The following is a 21,401-nucleotide window of genomic DNA, read 5'->3' as shown; positions in this document are numbered from 1 at the left end:
CTTCCCTCAGCAATATTATCCTATACAGGGTTGCTATTGTGAGTACTGGGCAATTCCACCTACCACTGGAGAAATATAACTACATGTAGCAGGCAATACAAAGATTTATATAGATGGAAATTCCTGATACAAGACAGGTGTGTAAAGGAGTCACAGCCATGATGGAAAACTCTAAGTTGCAGAAAATAAAATGCAATAAAAAGATGGATCTCCTCTCTAAATGCATCATGTTTGTTCAAAGGGCACATTCAATGCTACAAGCATTTCCTTTCCACTATGTGCTGGCACTGACGACAAAGACAAAAGATGAAAGAGCCTCTGCCCTCGAGAAGCTCCTCTTCTGCTTAGAAGGGCACACGGGTACAGAGAAGCAAATACTGAATATACATGAAAAAATATAAAGTTACTGGGAGAGAGCTGCTAACAATGGGATGAATCAGGAAAAACCTCTGCTAAGCTGAGCCATGAAAGGATGTGGGAATCCCAAGAAGTAAGCAAAGAGCACTCCAGGCCAAAGCAATAGTGTGTGCAAAGGCCTGGAGATAGGATGGCATGGGAGAGGGCATGTCCATGGAGCATGGACTATGGGAAGGAGGCCTATTTGGCAGGAACACAGAGTTAGTGAGGGGGAGAAATATTTAATAAGCTTGAAAAGAGAGGCAAGCCTAAACCTTAAAAAGACTGTAAGTGCCAAAGAGAGGAGTTTCTACTTTATCTGAGTAGCAACCAAGAGCCACTGCTGCTTCCTGAGCAGATGTGGTTTGACACCTGTTTCAGGAATATCTACTGGGCCACTATGGGAAGAATGGCTGGGAGAGCAGAGAAGCTGGAAGAAGGGAGGCCAAAGAGGAGGCTTGTGCCATAGTCTAGGTAAGAGTGATGAGGGTCTGAACAAGAGTGGTGGCCTTGTGAGCAGAGAGCAAGAGACACAACAGATTCTGTGGGGTAGAATGGACAAGGAGATGTGGAGGGGACAGCGACAAGCTGACGAGAACTCTGAGGGGGGGAAGTTGGGGGACTAAAAAGGCTGGCGGTACCCTAGACAGAAACAGGTAACTTACGGTTGAAGGAAAGGTCTGTTCTGGGGGGGAAAGTGAATTCTGTTTTAGACAATTTGAAAAAATGAGCGTCAGTGAGTTTAAAATAGACAAAGTGTCAAAGAAGACATGTTTACAACCATCATACAAAACTACTTGAAAACTGCATTGAAATCCAACAGAGGAGCATGAGAGATTTGATCAGAGGAAGAGGATGACTGGGGTCATTTCTAGGCAAGGGAGCCAGCAAGGATTCATGGAAGAGGAGGAGCTTCCAAGCAGCCTTGGATGAAGAGGAATTCGACAGTAGATGTGGACAAAGTCTATTCTAGGCATAGAAGTCACCCTGTACAGATGTATGAAGCCAAGAGTGGGTGAGATGAAATGAGGGTGCAGTTAATATTCTAGTCTGGCTAGAAGCAGATTGAAAGAGAGCCTTGAATACAAGCAATCCTGCCAGCAATGGGGGTACACTTAAACTTTTTGAGCAGAGAACTGGCAGGAGCAGGCCTGACACTGAATAGTGTCACTTTTCCCATGCACTTTGTAACTATTTCATAAGAGTAATTTTCTATTCATCCCAAACTGATACCTGATCTGCCCTTAATCTATCTAACAAGTCCTAGAGGAAGGCATATAAGGCACTTGCTGCTCCTTCCCTCAACCAAGGTTCTGCTTAAATAAAACAACTGGGTTAGGCAAGCCTTTTGTTTTGCTTTTAGCTGAAGGTAACTACATTTAATTACAAAGACAAAATAATAATAGTATGTTGATATCAAAATGCTCATTACCTGTCTGTAATGGCTCGAGCAAGAGAAGAAGAATTTCAGCTATCTGTTTTCCAGAGGCCTCCTCGATCAGTTCGAGCAAACCCAAAAGCAGTTCCTTTGGATGGCAGAGCTACAAAAACATTAACCATGAAGCCCCCTGATTACAAAAGCAGATTTGCAATCACATGGGTACTGTTTGCAAGTAATGACTAGTATTTTAAGACTTTCAGAGAACTTTACATGATCTAATTTGATCCTCACCAACCAGTAAGATAAGTGCTATTATTATTCCCTCTTTACAAATGAGGAAACTGAGGCCAAGAGAGGTTAAATGACTTGTCCAGAGTCACACCAAGAGTAAGTATCTGAGGCAGGACTTGAACCTGGGTCTTCCTGACTCTAGGGCCTAGAACTCTGCCCCCTGGGCTACTTTATACAATTATCTTTACTTAGTAGCAACAGGATTCTCTATGCAAACAGTTGTTACAACACAGGCACATCTCTCTTTGAATAGATAAGGCTGTGTTTTTATGCAGGGTACAGAATTCATGGTTCTCAAATCATCATTCTGCAGACAAAAGAAAAAATGCCCCATGTACACAATGGATTTCTTAGTTGCCCAAGTGTACCTCCTAAGTTAAGGAATCATGGAGAAGGGAATATGATTTCCAGAGAGGAGAACTCTCTTAAATTTCCCCTGTCCACAGACACAATGATCCCAGCCCTTGGGACCCTTCCACAGTTAGGTACCCAGACCAGAGTTTACAAAGGCATTATTGGCTTCTCTACTTTTTTCTGATTGGCCATATCTTGTGACTTCCTTAACCTTGTCTCAAAAGGGTACTTTTATAATCAGTGAGCAGTAACAGTGTTTTCCTTCCTCCAAGCATAGAATTAGTTTAATCTCCCCTTCCCTTCCTTGGGGTCTTTCCTAGGTATTTCCTGCCTGTCCTTGATAGCATGACACTAATAGGCTTATACGGATAGTCTATCTTGTTCCAATTTCTTTAAGAGTCCTCTTCTACTAGCTACAAGCTACATCCTAACCTATGGTTTGTTCCTTTTTTTTCCTTATAAGATAGCCTCAAAGATCAACTCCTACCCACACTGGGAATCCCATCTACAACATCCAAAGTGTTTGCCTAGCTTCTCCCTGAAGAATTCACTGCTCCATTCTAGTATGAGATAGTTCATTCCAATTTTGGACAGCTCTAATAGGAAATTTTTCCTTATGCTGAAAATCTGCTTCCTCAAGTTTCCACCAGTTCTAGCCCTTGAACCAAGTAGAATAAGTAAGATTCCCCTGGCCCAAGACTAGCCATTAAATATACCCAAACCCCACTGGAAAGTCACAAAGACTTAGCTTTAAGCCTTGTCTCTGATACTACCAGCCATGTGGCTGATCACCTGTCCTCTCAGACCGTTGGCTAAGGCTATATGTTGAAGAATTAGCCATCTCTGTTAGTAGAGTGGGTTTCTACAAATGGAAGTATCCACAACAGAAAAATCACAGGGCTGGACCAAAAAACAAAAATAAACAAAGCAACTTCCTGAATGTATTTTTTTCTTCTCCAGGTGAAATTCTGCTATTTCCCTGAGTCTATTTTCACATGGCATAATCTTTCCTCTTCATCCTGGTTTTACCTCCTTTTGGGTGAGTTCCAGCTTCTCTATTATCTTTAATCCTTCTATGACCAGACAGCAGTGACCATGGGTGGGAAAGGTGTCAGAAATCAGGATGCTTTGGTCTAGTCCCAGGTGTGGTGCTAACTGGTCAGGTGACTTTGGGCGACGTCCATCACCATTTTGTGCCTCAGTTTTCTCATCTATAAAATAATAGGCTGACTTTACTCCACCCCCCTCTATAATTCTCCTACCTGGTTCAAGGAGAAGGTCTTTCCTCAAAAACAACAACAACAACAAAAAAAAAGACTAAAATCCTGTCCAGCAATCTTCGGATATGAAAGATTTCCTACCAAATAACAAGAACTAAAGGGATGAAAACTTATGAGAATTACAGAAAGAAGAGTAGTCACTAACTTACCTTCACCAGCAAATCAAGCATTCTCAAACATTTTTCTCTTTTATCAACTTCCTCTTTATGACATAAAAAGCATCTAACAACCGGGCCAACAAGATTCCAACCCATACTCCTGATGATAACCTGAGAAAACATTTTCAGAGGTAATGAGGCAAAAATCTGTTAACTACAAGAGTTTCCTAGTATGTTTTTCAAATATGGATATTCTTAGTACTCCTCAAATTATTATAAATAAGAAAAAAGGTATATGTACACATTGCTTTACCATCTACTTCTAAAGGAATTATGAGACCTCTTGGTCTCAGTTTTCCTTATAAAAAATAGGATTAAAACTCTTCAATGGGAAAATAAAAGAGAGATTCTATTAGCTGCTATGGAGAGTCAAGCATGTAAAGCATTCAAAGATGGTAACTGCTTAAACTTAAAAAGGCTATTTTTTTCCTCTTCATATGCTAACATGCCAATTGCCAGGTCTCTTTTTTTATATTTAAATGGTTGCCTATTGCACTAAAAGGTGCTTCATATGAGTAAGTGCTACCCTGATTCATTACAGAATCAAGACCAATATTTAGAAAGCTTTTTAATTAAGCCCTCTAGAAGAAAGGCTGCTGGGGCAGAGGAGGCATAGGTGACTGACAAAGAGAGAAGGCTGAGCTGCTCAAATCTCATTTTTCTCCTGTGTTCTTATTTTAACAGAAGAAATGACAGAACAGAAACGGTGAGCAGGAAATCGATGCCCAGCAATTAACAAGCACCTATCAGGCAGGGACAGCCTCAACAAAGAAGGAAGTAGTAAAAGAGAGTGCCTGATACTTTTTCTGAATTCTTGACCCTGGTCTAGGAGCACAGAGATAACAATCATCATGGAATGGCAAAGCACAGAAGGACAAGAGTATTTCCACAAAAGGGAAGAAGTCTACATGTGATAGGCCAGTAAGCTTGATTTCAATTCCTTAGAAAATTCTAGATTATCTCAGCCAAGAGATGGTTACTGATTACCTAGAAAAAGAAGTGCCAGCATGGCATCATCAAAACCAGGTTAGGCCAAACTCATCTTATTTCTCTTTTAGAATGTTTCTGAAATAGTAGCTCTGGGGAGTGCTGAAGATGAAGTTTATGTAGAGTTGAGCAAAACTTCTGATAAGTATCTTATCTCAGGCTTGTGGAAAAGATGGAGTCCTATAAATCAGTCAAGAATACAATCAGATTATAATGGCTGGGCTCAAAGCAGGGTCGTTATTGGTTCCCTGCACCTTGGTGGGAAGGTCTTTGGGAGAAGGCCCCAGAAGTTGGGTTGTTGAACATCATTTTCAATGACTTGGATAAAAGCATAGATGGCCCACTTATCAAATTTGTAAATGACAGAAAGCTGGAAGTTAGTTAATGAACTGGATGACAAAATTAGGGTCCCAAAAAATCTTGACCAGCTAGAGCAGTGATGGGCAAACTACAGCCAAGGGCCAAATGCAGCCCCCTGAAATGTTCTATCCGGCCAGGCGTTCCTAATCTGACGAATACAATGAGTAGGTTATAATACAATGAAACTTGGAAAGAGTTGCCTTAGAAACAGACTGACAGATGAGCATTTCCTTTCTTTTGGCCCCCTCTTTAAAATCTTTGCCCATCACTGAGCTAGAGCATTAAATCCAATTAGATGAAGTTCAGGAGGGAAAAATTGGAAGTTTTCTACTTGAGGTCAAAAAATCACCTTCACAAGATGGAGGAGATTAGACAATTGTCTGAAAAATGATTAGGAAGTTTTAGTGGACTGAAAGCTCAATGAGAGCCTTTGGCAACCAAAAGGCTAATATAATCTTGGGCAACTTGAAGAAAGGCTTCCAGAACAAGTAGTTCTTTGTCTTTTACCCTGGCTGGACCACCTAAGAATGGTGTTCAGATCTGAGCTTTATGAGCTCAGAAGAAGACTGAAATAGTTGGAGAAGTCCCATGAAGGACAGTAAGGAGGATGGAGGGCTCCAGTTCATGCCATATGAGGATCAAATGAGGGAAATGATGCAAATACACACTGACTTCGCTATTGATCTCCATTCTTTGACATGTCTCCAGATCACAGCCCTATTGTAAACCTTTCCTGCTCAGCAGCCTTTAGTTCTGTTCATCTGGCTTTAACCTCATCAGATGAGCCCCTTCAATGTGAAAATGGTGATTCCTACTGCTCAAAATCTCAGGATTACTTGGTGTCTTAGCCATTCTCATTTCTGTTTCTCTTGGCTCCTTTTTTCCAAGGTTAACTCCTCTATCTGTGCTCTTCTCATTCCTTCATGGTTTGCTCAAGATGCTATTATTAACAATCCTTTTTCTTCTGTATCTTCAAACTTTCCTTCACTCCTGATTGATGATTACATCTGTTTCTATGGCTTCAACGATCACTTCCATGCAAGCTACTCCCAAATCATTATTTCCATTTCCCAACTACAGTTTGAAGTTTCTGAAGGATCTCTCCACCTGGCTGTCTCACTAGGAGCTTAATCTCAACACACCCCAAATCAAACCTGTCCTCACTTCTTCATATCTCTCCCCACCAATGTCTTTTTTTCTTTAAGGTACCGTCATCCTTATAGTCTCCCAGGTTTGAAACCTTAGAGTCATTATTGGCTCTACCACATCTAAGGCACATCTACTTAGCTGCCATGTTCTGCCATTTCTAACACCACACTTTCTCACATCTACATATCCCTTTCCCCATTTTTACCACCACTACCCCTTTTTCAGGCTCTTATCTGCTTTCAACTAACCTGAGACTTTTAACCTTATGTCTATGAACTTAAGAAAAAAAGTTTTGATAACTATTTTTCAATATGATTGGTTTCCCTTGTAATCCTATGTAGTTTATTGTATGCATATATGACTCTGAAAAGGGCCTCACCAAACTGCCGCAGGAATCCATGACATTATTATAATAGTCTCCTACTTGGTTTGTCTGCATCCTTCCCTTTGCTATTGTAGTAATCTTCCTAATGCACCATTCTGATGATGTCAATTAACCACTCAAAAAATCCTTGGTGCCTCTCTACTGCCAACTAGATGCATAAACTCCTAAAATTGGAATTTTTTGAGATCCTCCCCAAACTACATTTGCAGGTACATTTCTGGTCAAAGTAGACCTATTGTCTTCTCTCCTCATTTTTATCCTGACTTTTCCCATAATGCCTTTGTTCATAATATCCCACTGTGCCTGGAATGGACTCTTCCCCTCTCATCCCAATCTCTGCTGATCCTCTTCCTCTAAGATCCAGACCAAGCAACATCTCCTCCATGATTTGTTTCCTAAAAAAACTCTACTCCCAGGTGAAAGTGATGTCTCCCTCCTCCAATTTCTCATTACTCTTCACCTGGACCTGCCTTTGCATTTGATTTATCCCATCTTGTATCATTTATTTATATTTTTATATAAATACTATTTTTATATTACATATAAATACGTTTATTTATATATATTTCTGACTTGGTTGTAAGCCTTTGGAGATCAGAGTCTGCATATTATCTGTTTTACATTTCAGAGGTGTTCATCTGTCAAATGAATGAATCTCTAGAATGGGAAGGGTCTCTCATGCAAATGAGAGACCCTTCCTAGTTGTGCCTGATCCTTCTTCAGTCTTTTCATAAACCATCCATTTTATTTATCCCATTTTCTTTAAAATGAATAAATTAATATAATATTAGTTTGTTGTTTGGGTGAGACCCTGAAGACAGAAAATTGGAGCTAGGGTAAAATTCATATAATAAAAATAATACAAATACAGGCTAGGCTTTAAATTAATCAAAGTCTCTACCTAAGTGTCTCCAATTTTGTTAAAGAAACAGAAGCATGAACCTTTGTTCATAACTTACTTTTTAATGAAGCACACAGTACAAATTGTTTTAAAATCACTATCAAAAAGTTCTATGTAACAAATTTTAAAAAGTTCAGTTGAACCTTGTTCAAAACACTACTTTATCAAAATGTGGATTTGTGCATCACCTTGGAAGGTTAGGCTTAAGCTATTAAGCTAAGTATCCCAATGGTATTAGCTCATTAGATGTACACTAAGAATAGAATATCCCTGCAATGTGAAATTAGTAGTTTGGCTAGGACTATCCAGAGTATTTTCCATTCTCTATTACTAAAATATAAAAAGTTATATGTGACAGATGAACTTACCTTGTTCTTTTCATTTTCTAAAATATCTAATACCTGAGAGATGTACCCTTCTTCTAAGCACTTTTGCCCAGCTAACTGAAAGAGACCAAAATCTTCTTCTTTGAAGTCCTCCTCTTCTAAGATTTGCTTTAGAAACAACAAAAACAAACCCAGGCAAATTAGCATTTATTTACATAGGAATATAATAAATTTTTTTACTTGAAATTGATTTTTCAGTCTTGATCTCCACCCAAGATACAAATACAGAACTCTTTCTTAAATAGTATCCAAATAATCTATCTTAGAATCCAAAATTCAGGAAAACTAAGGAAGCTAGAGAAGCAACATATGTCTCTAGTATCTCCACTGCTTCATTCATGCTCCCTTGGAATTTATTTACATAGAGAGGGAAAAAAAAGGAACAGTGTTCAAGAGAAAACCCAAATGTTCTGCACTGTGGTACAAAGTATTCTTACAGTATCAAAGGGAGGGGTTAAATTTGTGAAAAAGAAAATGACTTACACATCTCTTTATTATGGACTGAAGTTCTTCAACAGCCATCCTGGAATTTTAAATTTTTCTTTCAGTTTTATTGTAGAGACCTGCTAAAAATAAAATAATTGCTCATATTTATATCCTGTTTTAAGGTATGCAAAGTACTTTATATACATCATTTAATTTAATTAGTACAACAACTTGTTAGGTAAGTAATACATACATTATTATGTCCATTTTACAGATTAGGAAACTGAAGTTATTGAAGGTTAAGTGATTTGACCATTGTTACATAGTTAAGGCGGGATGTGATCCCAGGAGGTCTGACTAAGCTAAGCATGACTATGCTGTACATAGAGTAGAATGTCTCAGTGGTATCACACTCAAATAGAATTGGATCCCTGTTGACCACACCACAAATGAACATTATCTATGTTGTACTGTATTTTATTTTGTTAAATATTTCCTAATTACATTAAAAAGAAAAAAATCTTCCTTCCATTTTAGAAGCAATACTGTATATTGGTTCCAAGGCAGAAGAATGGTAGGGGTTAAGCAATGGAGGTCAAGTGACTTGTCCAGGGTCACACTACTAGGAAGTATTTGAGGCCACATTTGAACCCAGGTCCTCCTGACTCCAGGCCTGGCTCTCTAGCCACTGAACCACCTAATTGTTCCTTATACCACCCACCCCCATTCTCATTACATTTTAATCTGGTTCAGCCTCACCCTGGAGTTTTTCAGGACTTTCAGCTTTGAGTGATACCTCTATATTGCATATCACATTGCCTCCAGAAACACTGTAATCAGCGGATCTAGATATTTTATTACTACATTAAGGAGTATGTATGTATATATGTATATATATATATATATGTATCTTTGCATTAAGTACTATTATGAACAATCTAAGAGAGATAATTTTAAGAGTTTAGTAAAATCTTGGCTGAACTTTTAGCCATCTCTCTATGAAAGCATTAAAGATGAAAAGTAAGAGGAGCTGATATTTTAAAAATGAACCTCTTATGTATCCTTTAACTTTTCTATGTCCACATTTAGATATTTATATACCTATTTGCATGTTTTCTGTGAGAGGTCTCCATGTTCCACAAGACACTTAAGCATTTTGCAAGGACTCAGAGGGTCCTGGTAGCATTCACAGCCTCCTTTCTGAAAGTTGTTTGAATTTCTGCAATTACTATAGAATTCAAATTCCAATTACTGGGAAATTCCAGGCCTAATTCAGCATCCAGGTTCTCTAAACTGATTGGGGAATGGAGGGAGGGATCCTTTATCATTCTTGAGTTCTATACTTCTGGGATTCCATTGGGGATTCCAGTATTCTAGTGCCATAGGCATCAAGGCATCCTCATTTAAAGGGTCCTAGGTTTAGGTCTGGAAAAGGTTCTAGAAATCATCAGTGGCACCCTCATCATTCATCAGCACCAAGGCAGCTTTCTGGGATACTTAAAGCTCACCATTTAGTCCAAAAAGCATTCATGAAGGGAGTAAGGACCTGAGTGCCAAGCACAGAGGATTCAGACAAAAAAATGCAACTAGCTCCCGCCTCTGAGGAGTTTGTAATTGTATTCTCTCCCACTCCACCCCTTCCTTTGGCCTCAGGATCTTCTATATTGAAGACCAATTCTTCCAGGCTGCAGAGCAGGAAACCATCCCTTGCTGGGAAAGAAGGAAATCAGATGGATGGCTTTTCAAAGACCAATCTCCTTTTTGGATGAAACCAATCAACCAATCGATTAATCAATGGCTGGCTGGCTGGATCGATCAATCAGTCTAGGAGCGTTGGGAATGGAGACAAAAAGGAAGGTAACGGAGTTTCCGGACACAGGTAGCCCCCAAGCTTCGAGTCACTGATCAGTTCTGAAACCGACACTGTCACTAAGTGTGTGGGCACCAGGTGGCGGGGGCCAAAGGAGCCCTGAAGGGCCGCTCCCTTAAAGGGCGTCGAGGGCGTCGTGGGGGACCCCCTCATTTTACACGTGGGGAAACTGAGGCACAGAGAACGGAGGCGCAGAGCCGCGAAATGACCTGTCCAGAGGGCCCCGCCCTCTCCGATGGTGCCCCGCGGCTTCAGCCGAGATTCAAACCGCGTGCCTCGGACCGGGCCCCGACCATCCCCTCGGTACCCGGGGCTGGGCAGAGGCCCTGCCTGACGCCCTCCCCAGGACCAGACCGCCACCACCACCGCCTACCTGCCCAGGCACTCACCAGCCTGACCTCGGCCTCCCTCCTACGCCACTCGGCCCAGCACGAGGCTCCGCCCCCGCTCCGGCTCCGCCCCCACCGGGCCCAGCGCGAGGGGCAAGAGAAGCAGCCAATGGTGGAAGGGTCGAGGCCAGGCTTATCGCAGGCCACCGCCTACTGCGCGGACACTCTCTGGCCCCGCCCCCAGCCCGCCCCGTGAGGAGTTATTGCAGACATTGGTTGAAGAGCTAGGGCCCCGCCTTCTCCCCGCCCTTTGCCTAACTCCCCAAACCCCACCTCTGGGGTGGAGAGAGTAAGAGAAGGAGCCGGCAATGGCGTCTAGACAGACGAGCTGAGGCCCCGCCCCCGACAGACAACCTAGGCGGCTCTGGGAGGAGGAGGAGAAATTAGGGGCGGTGTCACCATGGAGGATGAGCTGAGGCCCCGCCCATTACCCCCCGCTCCTATCCCGCTACCGTTTCACCTCCCAGACCCTGACTTTGGGAGGAGGAGAAAGGGGAAGAGCCTGCGAAGACGTCATGGTGGACTACTAAGGCCCCGCCCCTTACCGTCCCCTTTCGCCTCCCAGACCCTGGCTGGGGAGGGGGAGGGGCCTGCGAAAGCATCATGGCAGATTGCTGAGGCCCCGCCCCTGACACATGTCCCAGGTGGCGCCGGGAGGAGGAGGAGCAACTAGGAGCAGTCATGGAGGATGAAGCCAGGCCCCGGGGCCGAGGCGACCCCCGGAATAGGAGCGCCCGAGCTGCTCGCAAAGGAGCAAGTAAGAGCTGGGACCCGGTGACACGTCACGCCGCCTCACGAGGGAATGGGGCAGGCGCCAAGGGTAGGGTTTCGCGCCCTAGAAGGGAGCTCGACAAAGTCCCACCGGCGGCCAGTCACCCCTCTCGAAGGATGGGGGTCCCAGAACGAGAGGAGCCCTCCTTAAGGGATACGGACCCGCCATTTAAGAGCGAACCCCCCCTTTTGGAGATAGGAATCCTCTTTTAGAAAGAAAAGCCCTCTTAAGGGATAGCGATCCCCCCTTTAGAGAGGGGAACTCCCGCTTTAGGAGATAGGGACTCTTTTCGAAAGAAAAATGTCCTTACGGATGGAGTCTCTCCCCTCCTATAACATGGGCACCTCCTCAAAGGACGAAGACCCTCGTTAGAGAGGAGAACCCACCTAGAGGATGGGCATTCCCTTGGAGAATTGTGTCCCTACCTTAGAGCTTGAGCCAAATTCTGTAGAGAGAGGTACTTCCTTAGAGTATGGGTACACCAGTTAGAGAAAAGACCTCTGTCTTAGAGGATAGGGAACGCCATTAGAGAGTGAACGCCACATTAAAGACTGGGGACTCTCTCACCCATCAGAAGGAAGTTGCCCATAGAGGACTGTACAGGTTTGGAATTGCAACAGTGGACATTTCCCAAGAGTAATCCACTTCCTTAGAAGACTCTGGTTCCCTGACACCCTTACTTTAGAGGAATTTTATCATTTCCCAAAGGAAGTCTAGCCCATCCCACCCCCTTCCCTTCCCATTTTAGAAAGAGTCCCAAGAATACCAAAGCAAACACCTCTGGTACTTTTCTGTCTTCCCTAGTCTATGATGAGATTGTAGGATCATAGATCTGGATTGGGAAGGGTCTCAGAGACCATTTAGACCAACCCCTTCAATTTATAGACAGGAAGACAGGCCCAAGTAAGCAAATTGACTTGTCCAAGGTTACAGGGAATGAGTTATGCTCCTTTCCCTCTACCCTACTCCAGGGACCTATAGAGAGGTGCCTTTGAGACCAGGAGAACTGGGTCTAAAGAATATCCATTCTTCTGTGAGTGCAAGAGTGATGGGGCCCTTAAAAAGTCTGTGAATTGGGGGCAGCTGGGTAGCTCAGTGGAGTGAGAATCAGGCCTAGAGACAGGAGGTCCTAGGTTTAAATCTGGCCTCAGCCACTTCCCAGCTGTGTGACCCTGGGCAAGTCACTTGACCCCCAGTGCCCACCCTTACCATTCTTCCACCTGTGAGACAATACACCGAAGTACAAAGGTTAAGAAAAAAAAAAAAAGTCTGTGAATTTGTACACTGAGGATTTGTACTGTTTTTTCCTCCTAGGACTTCTACTTGCATTTCTCCTTCAAAGAGTGTTGCCAAGTGGGGAGGATGCAAACATACTATTTCCTTCAAAAATGGTTTTCATGCAACTTTGGGGGGCAGGAGTCCTCTCTGTGTCCTGACCAGGGGAGTTGGACAGACCCTGCTCAGCTATTGGCACTAAGGGCAGCTAGTGGCCCAGGGACTCTTCATTTCGAGTCAGGATAACCTCAGTGACCCTGAAAGGGAGCAGAGCAAACTACTGACCTATTCTTGTGAGTAGGAAGGAAAAGATGGGCAAAGGCCTTTATTCTGTTTTTTTTCCCCCTGAGATTATTGAGGATTTGGGATGACTAGCTCTTCCTATCCTGGCCAAATTTGGCTAGATCTAGTTATTAGTCATTTATACCTAAGTGTAAATCACTTTAACTACAATCTCTTAATGCCTGATTGCCATCTGTCCATTTAGGGAATTTGTCTTTGATACTGTTATTAGTGGGCAGCTAGGTGGCCCAGTGAATAGAATGCTGGGCCTGAAATCAGGAAGATTCATCTTTATGAGTTCTGACCTCAGACACTTATTAGTTGTGTGACCCTGGGCAAGTCACTTAACTCTATTTGCCTCAGTTTCCTTCTCTGGAAAATGAGCTGGAGAAGGACATGGCAAACTGGAATCAGTATCTTTGCCAAGAAAACTCCAAATGGGGTTACAAAGGATCAAACATGACTTAACAACAACTGTTACTAGTGAAAAAGGGAGTGGGATAGTGATTCCGGACTGCTTGTGGCAGGGGCAACACCTATAGGCTTTGAATATCCAATGACAGCCCAAGGTCATTCAGAGATTGTCTAGAAACTAAGAAAGTAAAGGAAGGGGACAGAGTAACACTGCCTTTGGTTTCTGGCCCAGCTCACCATTGCATGGTTCAAATTTAACCAGGAGTGACTTTAGAGACCCTCTGTACCAGCTTTGCCAGAAAGAGAAGGCAGAGCTCATTGTATGCTGGAATAACAATAACAATAGCATATCTATATCACTTTTAAGTTTTTCAAAATGCTTTATAAATATTATCTTGGTTGAGCCTTGCAATAGTGGGGACACGAGTTACAGTAGTTGTACCTGCTGCTATTATCCCCATTTTACAGATGAGGAAACTAAGACAAGACAGGTTTAATGACTTGCCCAGTGTCACACTACAAGGAAATATCTGATTCAAGGTTGAATCTGAATCTTCCTAATTGCAGACCAAGAAAGTCTCCATGAAGGAGATAGGACTTTAATTAAGCCTTAAAGGATAATTGGACTTTATCTTAGTGAAAGGAAAGTTATTTTTGGGCAGAGAAAACAGCATTGGAGAGTAAGGAAAGAAGTCAGACAGGAGTGAGGCATCCCTCTTGATAACAGAAAAATATAGATATTTACAGAATCTCAGAGCTAACAGATATGAATGGTCAGACTCTGTTCTCTGCTTTACTTGAAGACCTCTAGTATGGGAGAACACACTAATGCAGTCCAATCCTTTAGGACAGTGATGGGCAAACTACAGCCCATGGGCCAGATTGGTGGGGAGGGAGCCTGAAATGTTCTATCCTGCCTGACATTATTCCCAATCTGATGAATACAATGAGTAGGATACAATACAATGAAACTTGAAAAGAGTTGCCTTAGAAACAGATTGACAGATGAGCATTTCCTTTCCTTTGGCCCCCCTCTTTAAAAAGTTTGCCCATCACTGCTCTAGGATATCTCTTAAGTATTACACACATTTCCTTATTTCAAACCTAAATATTCCTTTCTCCAGTTTTCAACTGCAAATATGTTCTCTTATTTCACCTCCTCAATTGTCAAGCAAAGCTAATCCCTCTTCCATGTGAAACAAATATTGGCCCCCATGTTTTCTCTTCCCTTGCTTCTCTATACAAACTACCAGTTCTCATGGATTCCATTATCATCTTTATGCAGATGAATTCTAGATGCATATATATATATATATATATATATATATGTATCTATATATAGAGAGAGAGAGAGAGCTCCTTCTTGAACTACATTTTGGCATTACCAGTTTCCCATGTTTGATACTTCCTATCAAATGTCCTATGAGCATCTTGACATGTGTAAACCAAAACACCTAAATCATTGCTCTTCTCAGCTTCCTGATTTATGTTGAGGATGTCATCCTTCTCATCCATCCCCTTGAATCTGCCTTGACTTTTCTCCCTTGTTCCCTTCATCCAATCAGCTGCCAAGCCTTCAAGACTCTGTCTCCCCAACAGATTTCACATCACCCCTTTCCTTCCACTTCAGGCTGGATGTCCTCAGTTCTTCAGCCAATCCTTGTCTAGCACCATCTTGAAGCTTCTACTTCTGAGGCTGTGGTTCTTGGCCTCTCCTTCAGGTGCTCTTTGCCTTTGTATACCTACCATAATGAACTTGCACATGATGAATCACATTGAGCCCCCAGTTCTCTAAATCCTCCAGATTTTTTTTCAGATAATTCTTTAGCCACCCCATTGCAACTTGTGAAATTGGGTTTTTTGAATCCCAAGTGCAGATTGTGCTTTTGTGATCTCGTCCCCTCTAATGGTGTACATCCTAGTGCATCCTAGTGCATCCATGCCAAACTCTCTCATTGTCTTGGCCCTATTCTATAAATCCTTCTTGGGTTACCTTTTTATTTATAAACCAACAGTGTATTAACTGCCCCTTCTGTGTGCATCAGGCACTGTAGGGGAGGAAGACAAAGACAAAATCAAGATGGTCCCTGTGCTTCCTGGTCCTCTGTTTTTTTTGGGAGAATTCTGGAGCTTTCAGTTTTTCTAGATTTCTTGGCATTATGTGGCAGAAATGTCAAACTCTTAGATCAAAATCTTGGGGGCCTAAACCAGATTAAAACACAATTGGAAAATGTTTAAAAATAAATGAAGACACAAATGACATAAATAATGTTAATTTGAGGTTTTGCAAGTTAATATTTGAGAGTAGAGATTTGTTTCTGTTTGAGTTTAACACCATTAGTGTATGGGAAGCCCTTGAATATCCTTAGGTTGTCCCTATTTTGGGGAAGTGGCTGTTATTTTTAAAACTTTACTTTTCCCTTCCCTTTATGCTAAAACCCATCTGTCCCTTTACCTAGGAATGATACTACCCAATGTTTTCTTTTTGGTAGATATTTTTTCTTAACCAGTTTTATATCTTAAATATGAAACTATGTGCTGGAAAGGAGCTGAATGGAAAAGAAGGAAAGAAGACATAGTTGGATTTGCCTTATTTTGTCAAGGCTTTGCGTCAATTGCTATTGACATCCATTTGACCCTTGTACTGTACTTACTTTTTCACAGGCAATAAAGAAACAAATGTTTCCAGAAATGAAGAAGCTTCTAGAAGGTATGGCAATTACTAATGTCCTTTTGTTTGTCTATTTTCCCTCTATTATGTAACATGAATTACCACTATTTTTTTATTATTCTATATTACTATTATATTTGAATTGTATGTTAAAACTGTGGTGAGAATTTCTTAAAGGAAATAATGTGGTGTTTGAGAGAAGCTTCAAGGTTGCTGTTCTCTTTGTACTTGAAGGCTTAGTTTCTGAAAACCACACCTAGCTTTGCTATATACTTGAGTCCTTGTTCAGACAATTTAGTAAGTGCTCACTCTTTGTAATACACTGGAGATACAAAGATAAAATGAAGAACCCTCTATGATCTTTGGGAATTTATGTTCTTCTTGGTGGGGCCAGGGGGGCATACAACATGGATATAGATGAGTATTTACATCAGAATTTAAGGAAGGAAAAGTCAAGAACAGCTGGGAGGAATGGGACAAGAGCGGAATCTTGAATGAAGCTGGGGATTCCAAAAGTGAGGTGAAGACAGTATCATTGCATCTGAGGCATGGGACATAGCTTGTACAATGTAAGACTAAAAATGAATACCCCAAATACTCCAAGTATTTAAATTTATAGGAATTAATAACAACAAAGTGAGAGAGAAAGGGGTTCCTTTAGCTGAGTGAGCAGAGGAAAGAGCCAGAGCCCCAGAAGCCTGCTGACAAAGAAAAGCCCCACAGGGTGGGATTCAGGAAGTTTATAAACAAACCCATACCAGGGCAAAACACAGGGACACAAGAAAAAGAACCCCAGGAAGAGTAAAGAATGCTGGGAAATGAAGTCCCCAGGGTACAGATTTTTAAAACACACTACAAAGACTTGGAGGCAAGAATTAGAATGCTAAGTTTGGGGGAAGGGGGAGAAATAAACTAATTTGGCTGGAATGGAGTGCATATAAAGTAAGCAAATGGGAAACAAGCCTCAAAATATAATCAAGAACCTGATGGGTAAAGGCTCTAAATGCCATGCTGAGTGTTATATATTCTATCCTGGTGGTAGTGAGCTACCAGAGGGTCTTGACCAATATGTTTGACTTGGGCTCTGATGAAGATGACTTTGGCAACTGTCAGGAGGAGTCACAGGAGTAGCCTAGAGACTAGTGATCATTGAGTGAGGATAGTGACTGTGAGTGGAGGGGAGGGCTGATGTGAAATCTGTTGAGGAGGCAGGGTCTCCAAGACTTGGCAGCTGATTAGATGAGGGGAACAAGGGAGAAGAGAACAAGAGACAGATTCAAGGGGATGGATGGTAAAATATGAGTCGGGGTGAGGGGAGGAAGGTAGGAAGATTAGAAGAATGGGAGAAAGGAGAGAGGAAGGTAGAGGAAGGGAAAGGATGGTAGCAGGGGGCCCCAGCCCAGGCAGGGGGAAAATGACCAGAGAGACCTTCCAGGCTCAAATAAAAGATCAGAGAGCAACTTTAGGGTTTAGAATAGCTAGGTTTTATTTAAATTAGAAAGGGGAAGGTCTAGGAAAACTAGGAGGTAGATAGAAAGGGGAAGAGATGGGGAGAGAGAGAGACAGAGACAGAGACAGATAGAGACAGACAGACAGACACCGAACTCATGCATGCCAAACTTTCCCTTTTATACCTTCCCTGAACACCTCCCCCAAAGGAAGTGGGAGGTGTCAAGGGAAGTTGGTCTTCCAGGGCTTACAATAATTTCAAATGACACACTTTGTTTGGTGTGTGCTTCATCTGCTTCAAGTGCTCCCAGTTTTCACATACAGGCCATTAATTAAAGGAACTAAATGTGCATATTTTTTTTTTAATGAGAGATATGGACTTTATGGCAAAATGGGGGAGCTGGGGAATCTATTGCTGACCTGGTGAGAGAGACGATTATAAACATAACAGCCTTTTATCTTTTTAAACATCATAGGAAGGCTGAGCTGGAAGCAGCTATTAGGAAGAAAATTGAGTACGAGAGGAAAGCTTTGAATATTGTTGAACAACTTCTAGAAGAAGATGTTACTGAAGAATTCCTTGTGAGATCTGTACGTTTTTTGTAAATTTTCAAGTATGTGTGGTCCAAGACTTTAAAATATTTGTCATTCAAGTTTTATAGCATGAGAGTCATCAGAACTGGGTCTCGTGATCTTTCTCATGTAAAATGCCATTAGGAATTCTGCAGTGGGTATAGCTGAAAAGCCCTGGGCCCAATGTGCTTCACCCAGGGAAGGCACAGGACTCTCACCCCAGAAGACACTTTGTAAAATGAAACAAGCATGTCAGTAGGGAGTGAGTCTCCTCACCTGCATTATTATTTTTTAAACCGTTTACCTTCTATCTTAGAAAAAATACTTAGTATTGGTTCTAAGACAGAGAAGAAGTAAGAGCTAGGCAATTGGGGTTAAGTGACTTGCCCCTGGTCACATAGCTAGAAAATGTCTGAGGCCATATTTGAACCCAGAACCTCCCATCTCCAGGCCTAGTACTCTATCCACTGAGCCATGTATTTGCCCCTGTGTCATGATTTAAAAAAAAAAAAACAAAAAAAAAACCAAACTAACCTAACTCCCTTAAATATGGTTCTGCTTATTCAGGGTCAGTATGTTTTAATATACCCTTCAACTTGCTGATATATTCTTATTATACAGTTCATTCTTTGCCCTATAACTACTTCACAAATATTTTTCAATCCAGTGTGATTAATCCTTTTTTGGCAGGAATGTCAGGGTCCTCAGTGGAGGTGTCCTTCCCCCTCCCCAAAACCTGTTGTCCTTTTTTTTTTAGCCTTTACCTTCTACCTTAAAATCAATACTGTATACTGCTTCTAAGACAGAAGAGAGAAAAAGGCTATGCAATGGGGATTAATCGACTTGCCCAGAGTCACCCAGATAGGAAGAGTATGAGGCTAGATTTGAACCCAGGACTTCCTGCCTTTAAGCCTGGAACTCTACCCACTGAGCCACCTCCTTGCCCTCTCAGCTTATTGTCTGAAAGAGAACTTGACAGTCATATGGAGAGAGATGTGGGAAAAAGTTACAGACTTCTATGGGTACAAAAAAAGGTTTTTTTTCTGAATATTTCTGCAAGTTGTAAGAAAATCCATGAATATATTTCAAAGCAATCCTGGTAAAGATTTTATGTGGCTTTTTTTCACTGCAGGGGAAACACATCACATCTGGACACTACAAGGATGTCGTAGAAGAACGGTTTATTATCAAGCTCTGTGGTTACCCTTTATGTCACAATAAGCTAGGAAATGTAAGTCAAGTGTTGTCTAATAAGCATGCTTACTTCATTAAGACTTTGCTTTTGTAGTTAATCAGGTAGTTTGTAACAAGTTTATGTGAGTATGATAGCTTAGTAAATGTTGTGTGGATGGGATTCAACTAGTGATAAGACTCAGGTTTCTTATTTGAATTCCTCATCCTTGCCATGTTGGTAAAACCCTACTCTATTTTTAGGTGCCAAAACAGAAGTACAGGATTTCTACCAAAACAAATAAGGTTTATGATATAACTGAAAGAAAGGTAAGCTTTAAGAACTATCTTCAAAAGTCTTAAATTATCTACTTGTCATGGTTTTAAAGATGGTTTCATGTGTGATTATAAATTTGGAATTTTGAACTTGAACAATGTAACTTGGACTTGAGAAAGGGGGAAGCAGGGAATAGAAAATGCTATTATCTTAAAAATTACAATTTTTAAAATTCTAGATTAAATCACTAAATTTTTTCCTTTTTGAAAAAATTCATTATGTCATTCCTTTTGCTCTCACTTACAAACATTTCACAAACATAATTAAAGCAAAGAAGTACTTTTCAAAGAAATACTTTTAAAACTTCACAAATTTGAACTTCATTCAAACACCTGGCTTAATTACAGAACCCTGCTGGGGAGTCTGCCTGCCTTATAATTCTCATCATTCCAGTCTGCCTCCATTTAGCTACTAATGTCATTTTCCTAAAGCAAAGGTCTGACCATGGCCCTCCACTTCTCAGCAAACTTGAATGGCTCCTTATCACTTCCAAGATCACATGCAAACCCTCTGCTTGGTTTTCAAAGCCCTTCATAACCTAATCCTACCTACCTTCCAGTCTTCTCATACCTTACTCTTGGATACAGTGACACTAGACTCCTGGCTCTTCCCCTAACAAATACTTGATCTGATTCCCATAATTTTCACTGGATTCTCCAGTGACTGTAAGGTTCTCCCTCCTCCTCCTTGCCTGCTGATTTTCCTGGCTTCCTTTAAGTTTCAACTAAAATCTCACCTTTACAAGAAGCCTTCTCAAGCTCCTCTTAATTCTAGTGGCTTCTCTGTTAATTATTTCCCATTCATCCTTTTTGTCTAGCTTGCTTTTGTATATACTTGTTTGCTTGTTATCTCCCCCACTAGATTGTAAACTCTTTGAGGACAGGACTGTTTTTGTAGCCCCAGAGCTTAGCACAGGTACTTAATGTTTATTGATTGATTGAAAAAAAAAAAAGTTACGAAAATTTTTAAAATTGGAAATGCAAGTGTCTTTTAATTCTCTTATCTTCAGTTTTTCTGCAGCAATTTTTGTTATCGAGCATCTAAATTCTTTGAAGCTCAGATTTCAAAAAGTCCATTGTGGGTTCGAGAAGAAGAAAGGTAATTTAAATCATAACTTTAAAGTATTTCTCCAGTTTTCTTTGGGAGAATAGCGGAGAAGTAGCAAATATTTTACCTGAAAATTTATTTTATGTAGGAGATACAGGAAAACCAGTTAATCTTTTAATTGGTTAATTAACATTAGTCAATTCTAATTAACCAATTTTAATTCACTTAACCAACTAGGAAGCTAACTGTCTAACTAAAAACTTTAGAATACATTACTGGTTTGAACATGCACATCTTGTCCCTCCAACTATATTTGTTTATTACTGATATCTATGCATATTCCTAATTGTTATTCATTGCTTTAGCCTAAGATTTGATTGTAAAACATGTCTCTGAAACTATGGTTATCCAGGTATGTTTCCTGGCCCTGCTTACTTAGGTTGGCAGACTCACAATGAAGACGTTGTTGACAATGTTGACATGATGGGGTTTGTCACTAAATAAACATCTCGTCTTCAAATCATAAGAATTTTGTTCTCTGTTACAACCTTAAATTCAATGTGTCCAAAGTAAGACTTACTATATTTCCCCTGCAAATCCTTCCCTGTGCTTTATCTTCCCTTTTACTGTTGAGAGAACTGATCATCCTTCTCACTCAGGTTCACTATCTCACCATTATCCTCCATTCAATTGCCAGA

The 21,401-nt window shown here is 41.2% G+C and overlaps 2 protein-coding genes across 2 annotated transcripts in view; one reads left to right on the top strand and one right to left on the bottom strand.

Moving 5' to 3' along the window:
• The window catches only part of GLMN (glomulin, FKBP associated protein), a 51,215-nt gene extending 40,449 nt beyond the window's left edge, over positions 1-10,766 (bottom strand). Inside the window, exons 1-5 of the mRNA XM_044676875.1 lie at positions 10,698-10,766; positions 8,512-8,594; positions 8,011-8,136; positions 3,852-3,971; positions 1,829-1,937 (exon numbers count right to left, since the gene is read on the bottom strand). Coding sequence (XP_044532810.1) covers positions 1,829-1,937; positions 3,852-3,971; positions 8,011-8,136; positions 8,512-8,550 — 394 coding nt within the window. The 5' untranslated portion in view covers positions 8,551-8,594; positions 10,698-10,766. The remainder of the gene's footprint in view (positions 1-1,828; positions 1,938-3,851; positions 3,972-8,010; positions 8,137-8,511; positions 8,595-10,697) is intronic.
• Positions 10,767-11,401: 635 nt separating this feature from the next.
• Positions 11,402-21,401, top strand: part of RPAP2 (RNA polymerase II associated protein 2) — a 72,953-nt gene continuing 62,953 nt past the window's right edge. The window contains 6 exon segments of the mRNA XM_044673086.1: positions 11,402-11,470; positions 16,121-16,166; positions 18,053-18,171; positions 19,255-19,380; positions 19,584-19,649; positions 20,666-20,754. Of these exon segments, the coding sequence (XP_044529021.1) occupies positions 11,402-11,470; positions 16,121-16,166; positions 18,053-18,171; positions 19,255-19,380; positions 19,584-19,649; positions 20,666-20,754 (515 nt within the window).

Source organism: Gracilinanus agilis, chromosome 4 (genome assembly GCF_016433145.1).
Source record: "Gracilinanus agilis isolate LMUSP501 chromosome 4, AgileGrace, whole genome shotgun sequence".
In the NCBI taxonomy this organism is placed as follows: domain Eukaryota; kingdom Metazoa; phylum Chordata; class Mammalia; order Didelphimorphia; family Didelphidae; genus Gracilinanus; species Gracilinanus agilis.
Note: the sequence above shows the minus strand (reverse complement) of the source record. Positions and strands in the feature narration are given on the sequence as shown.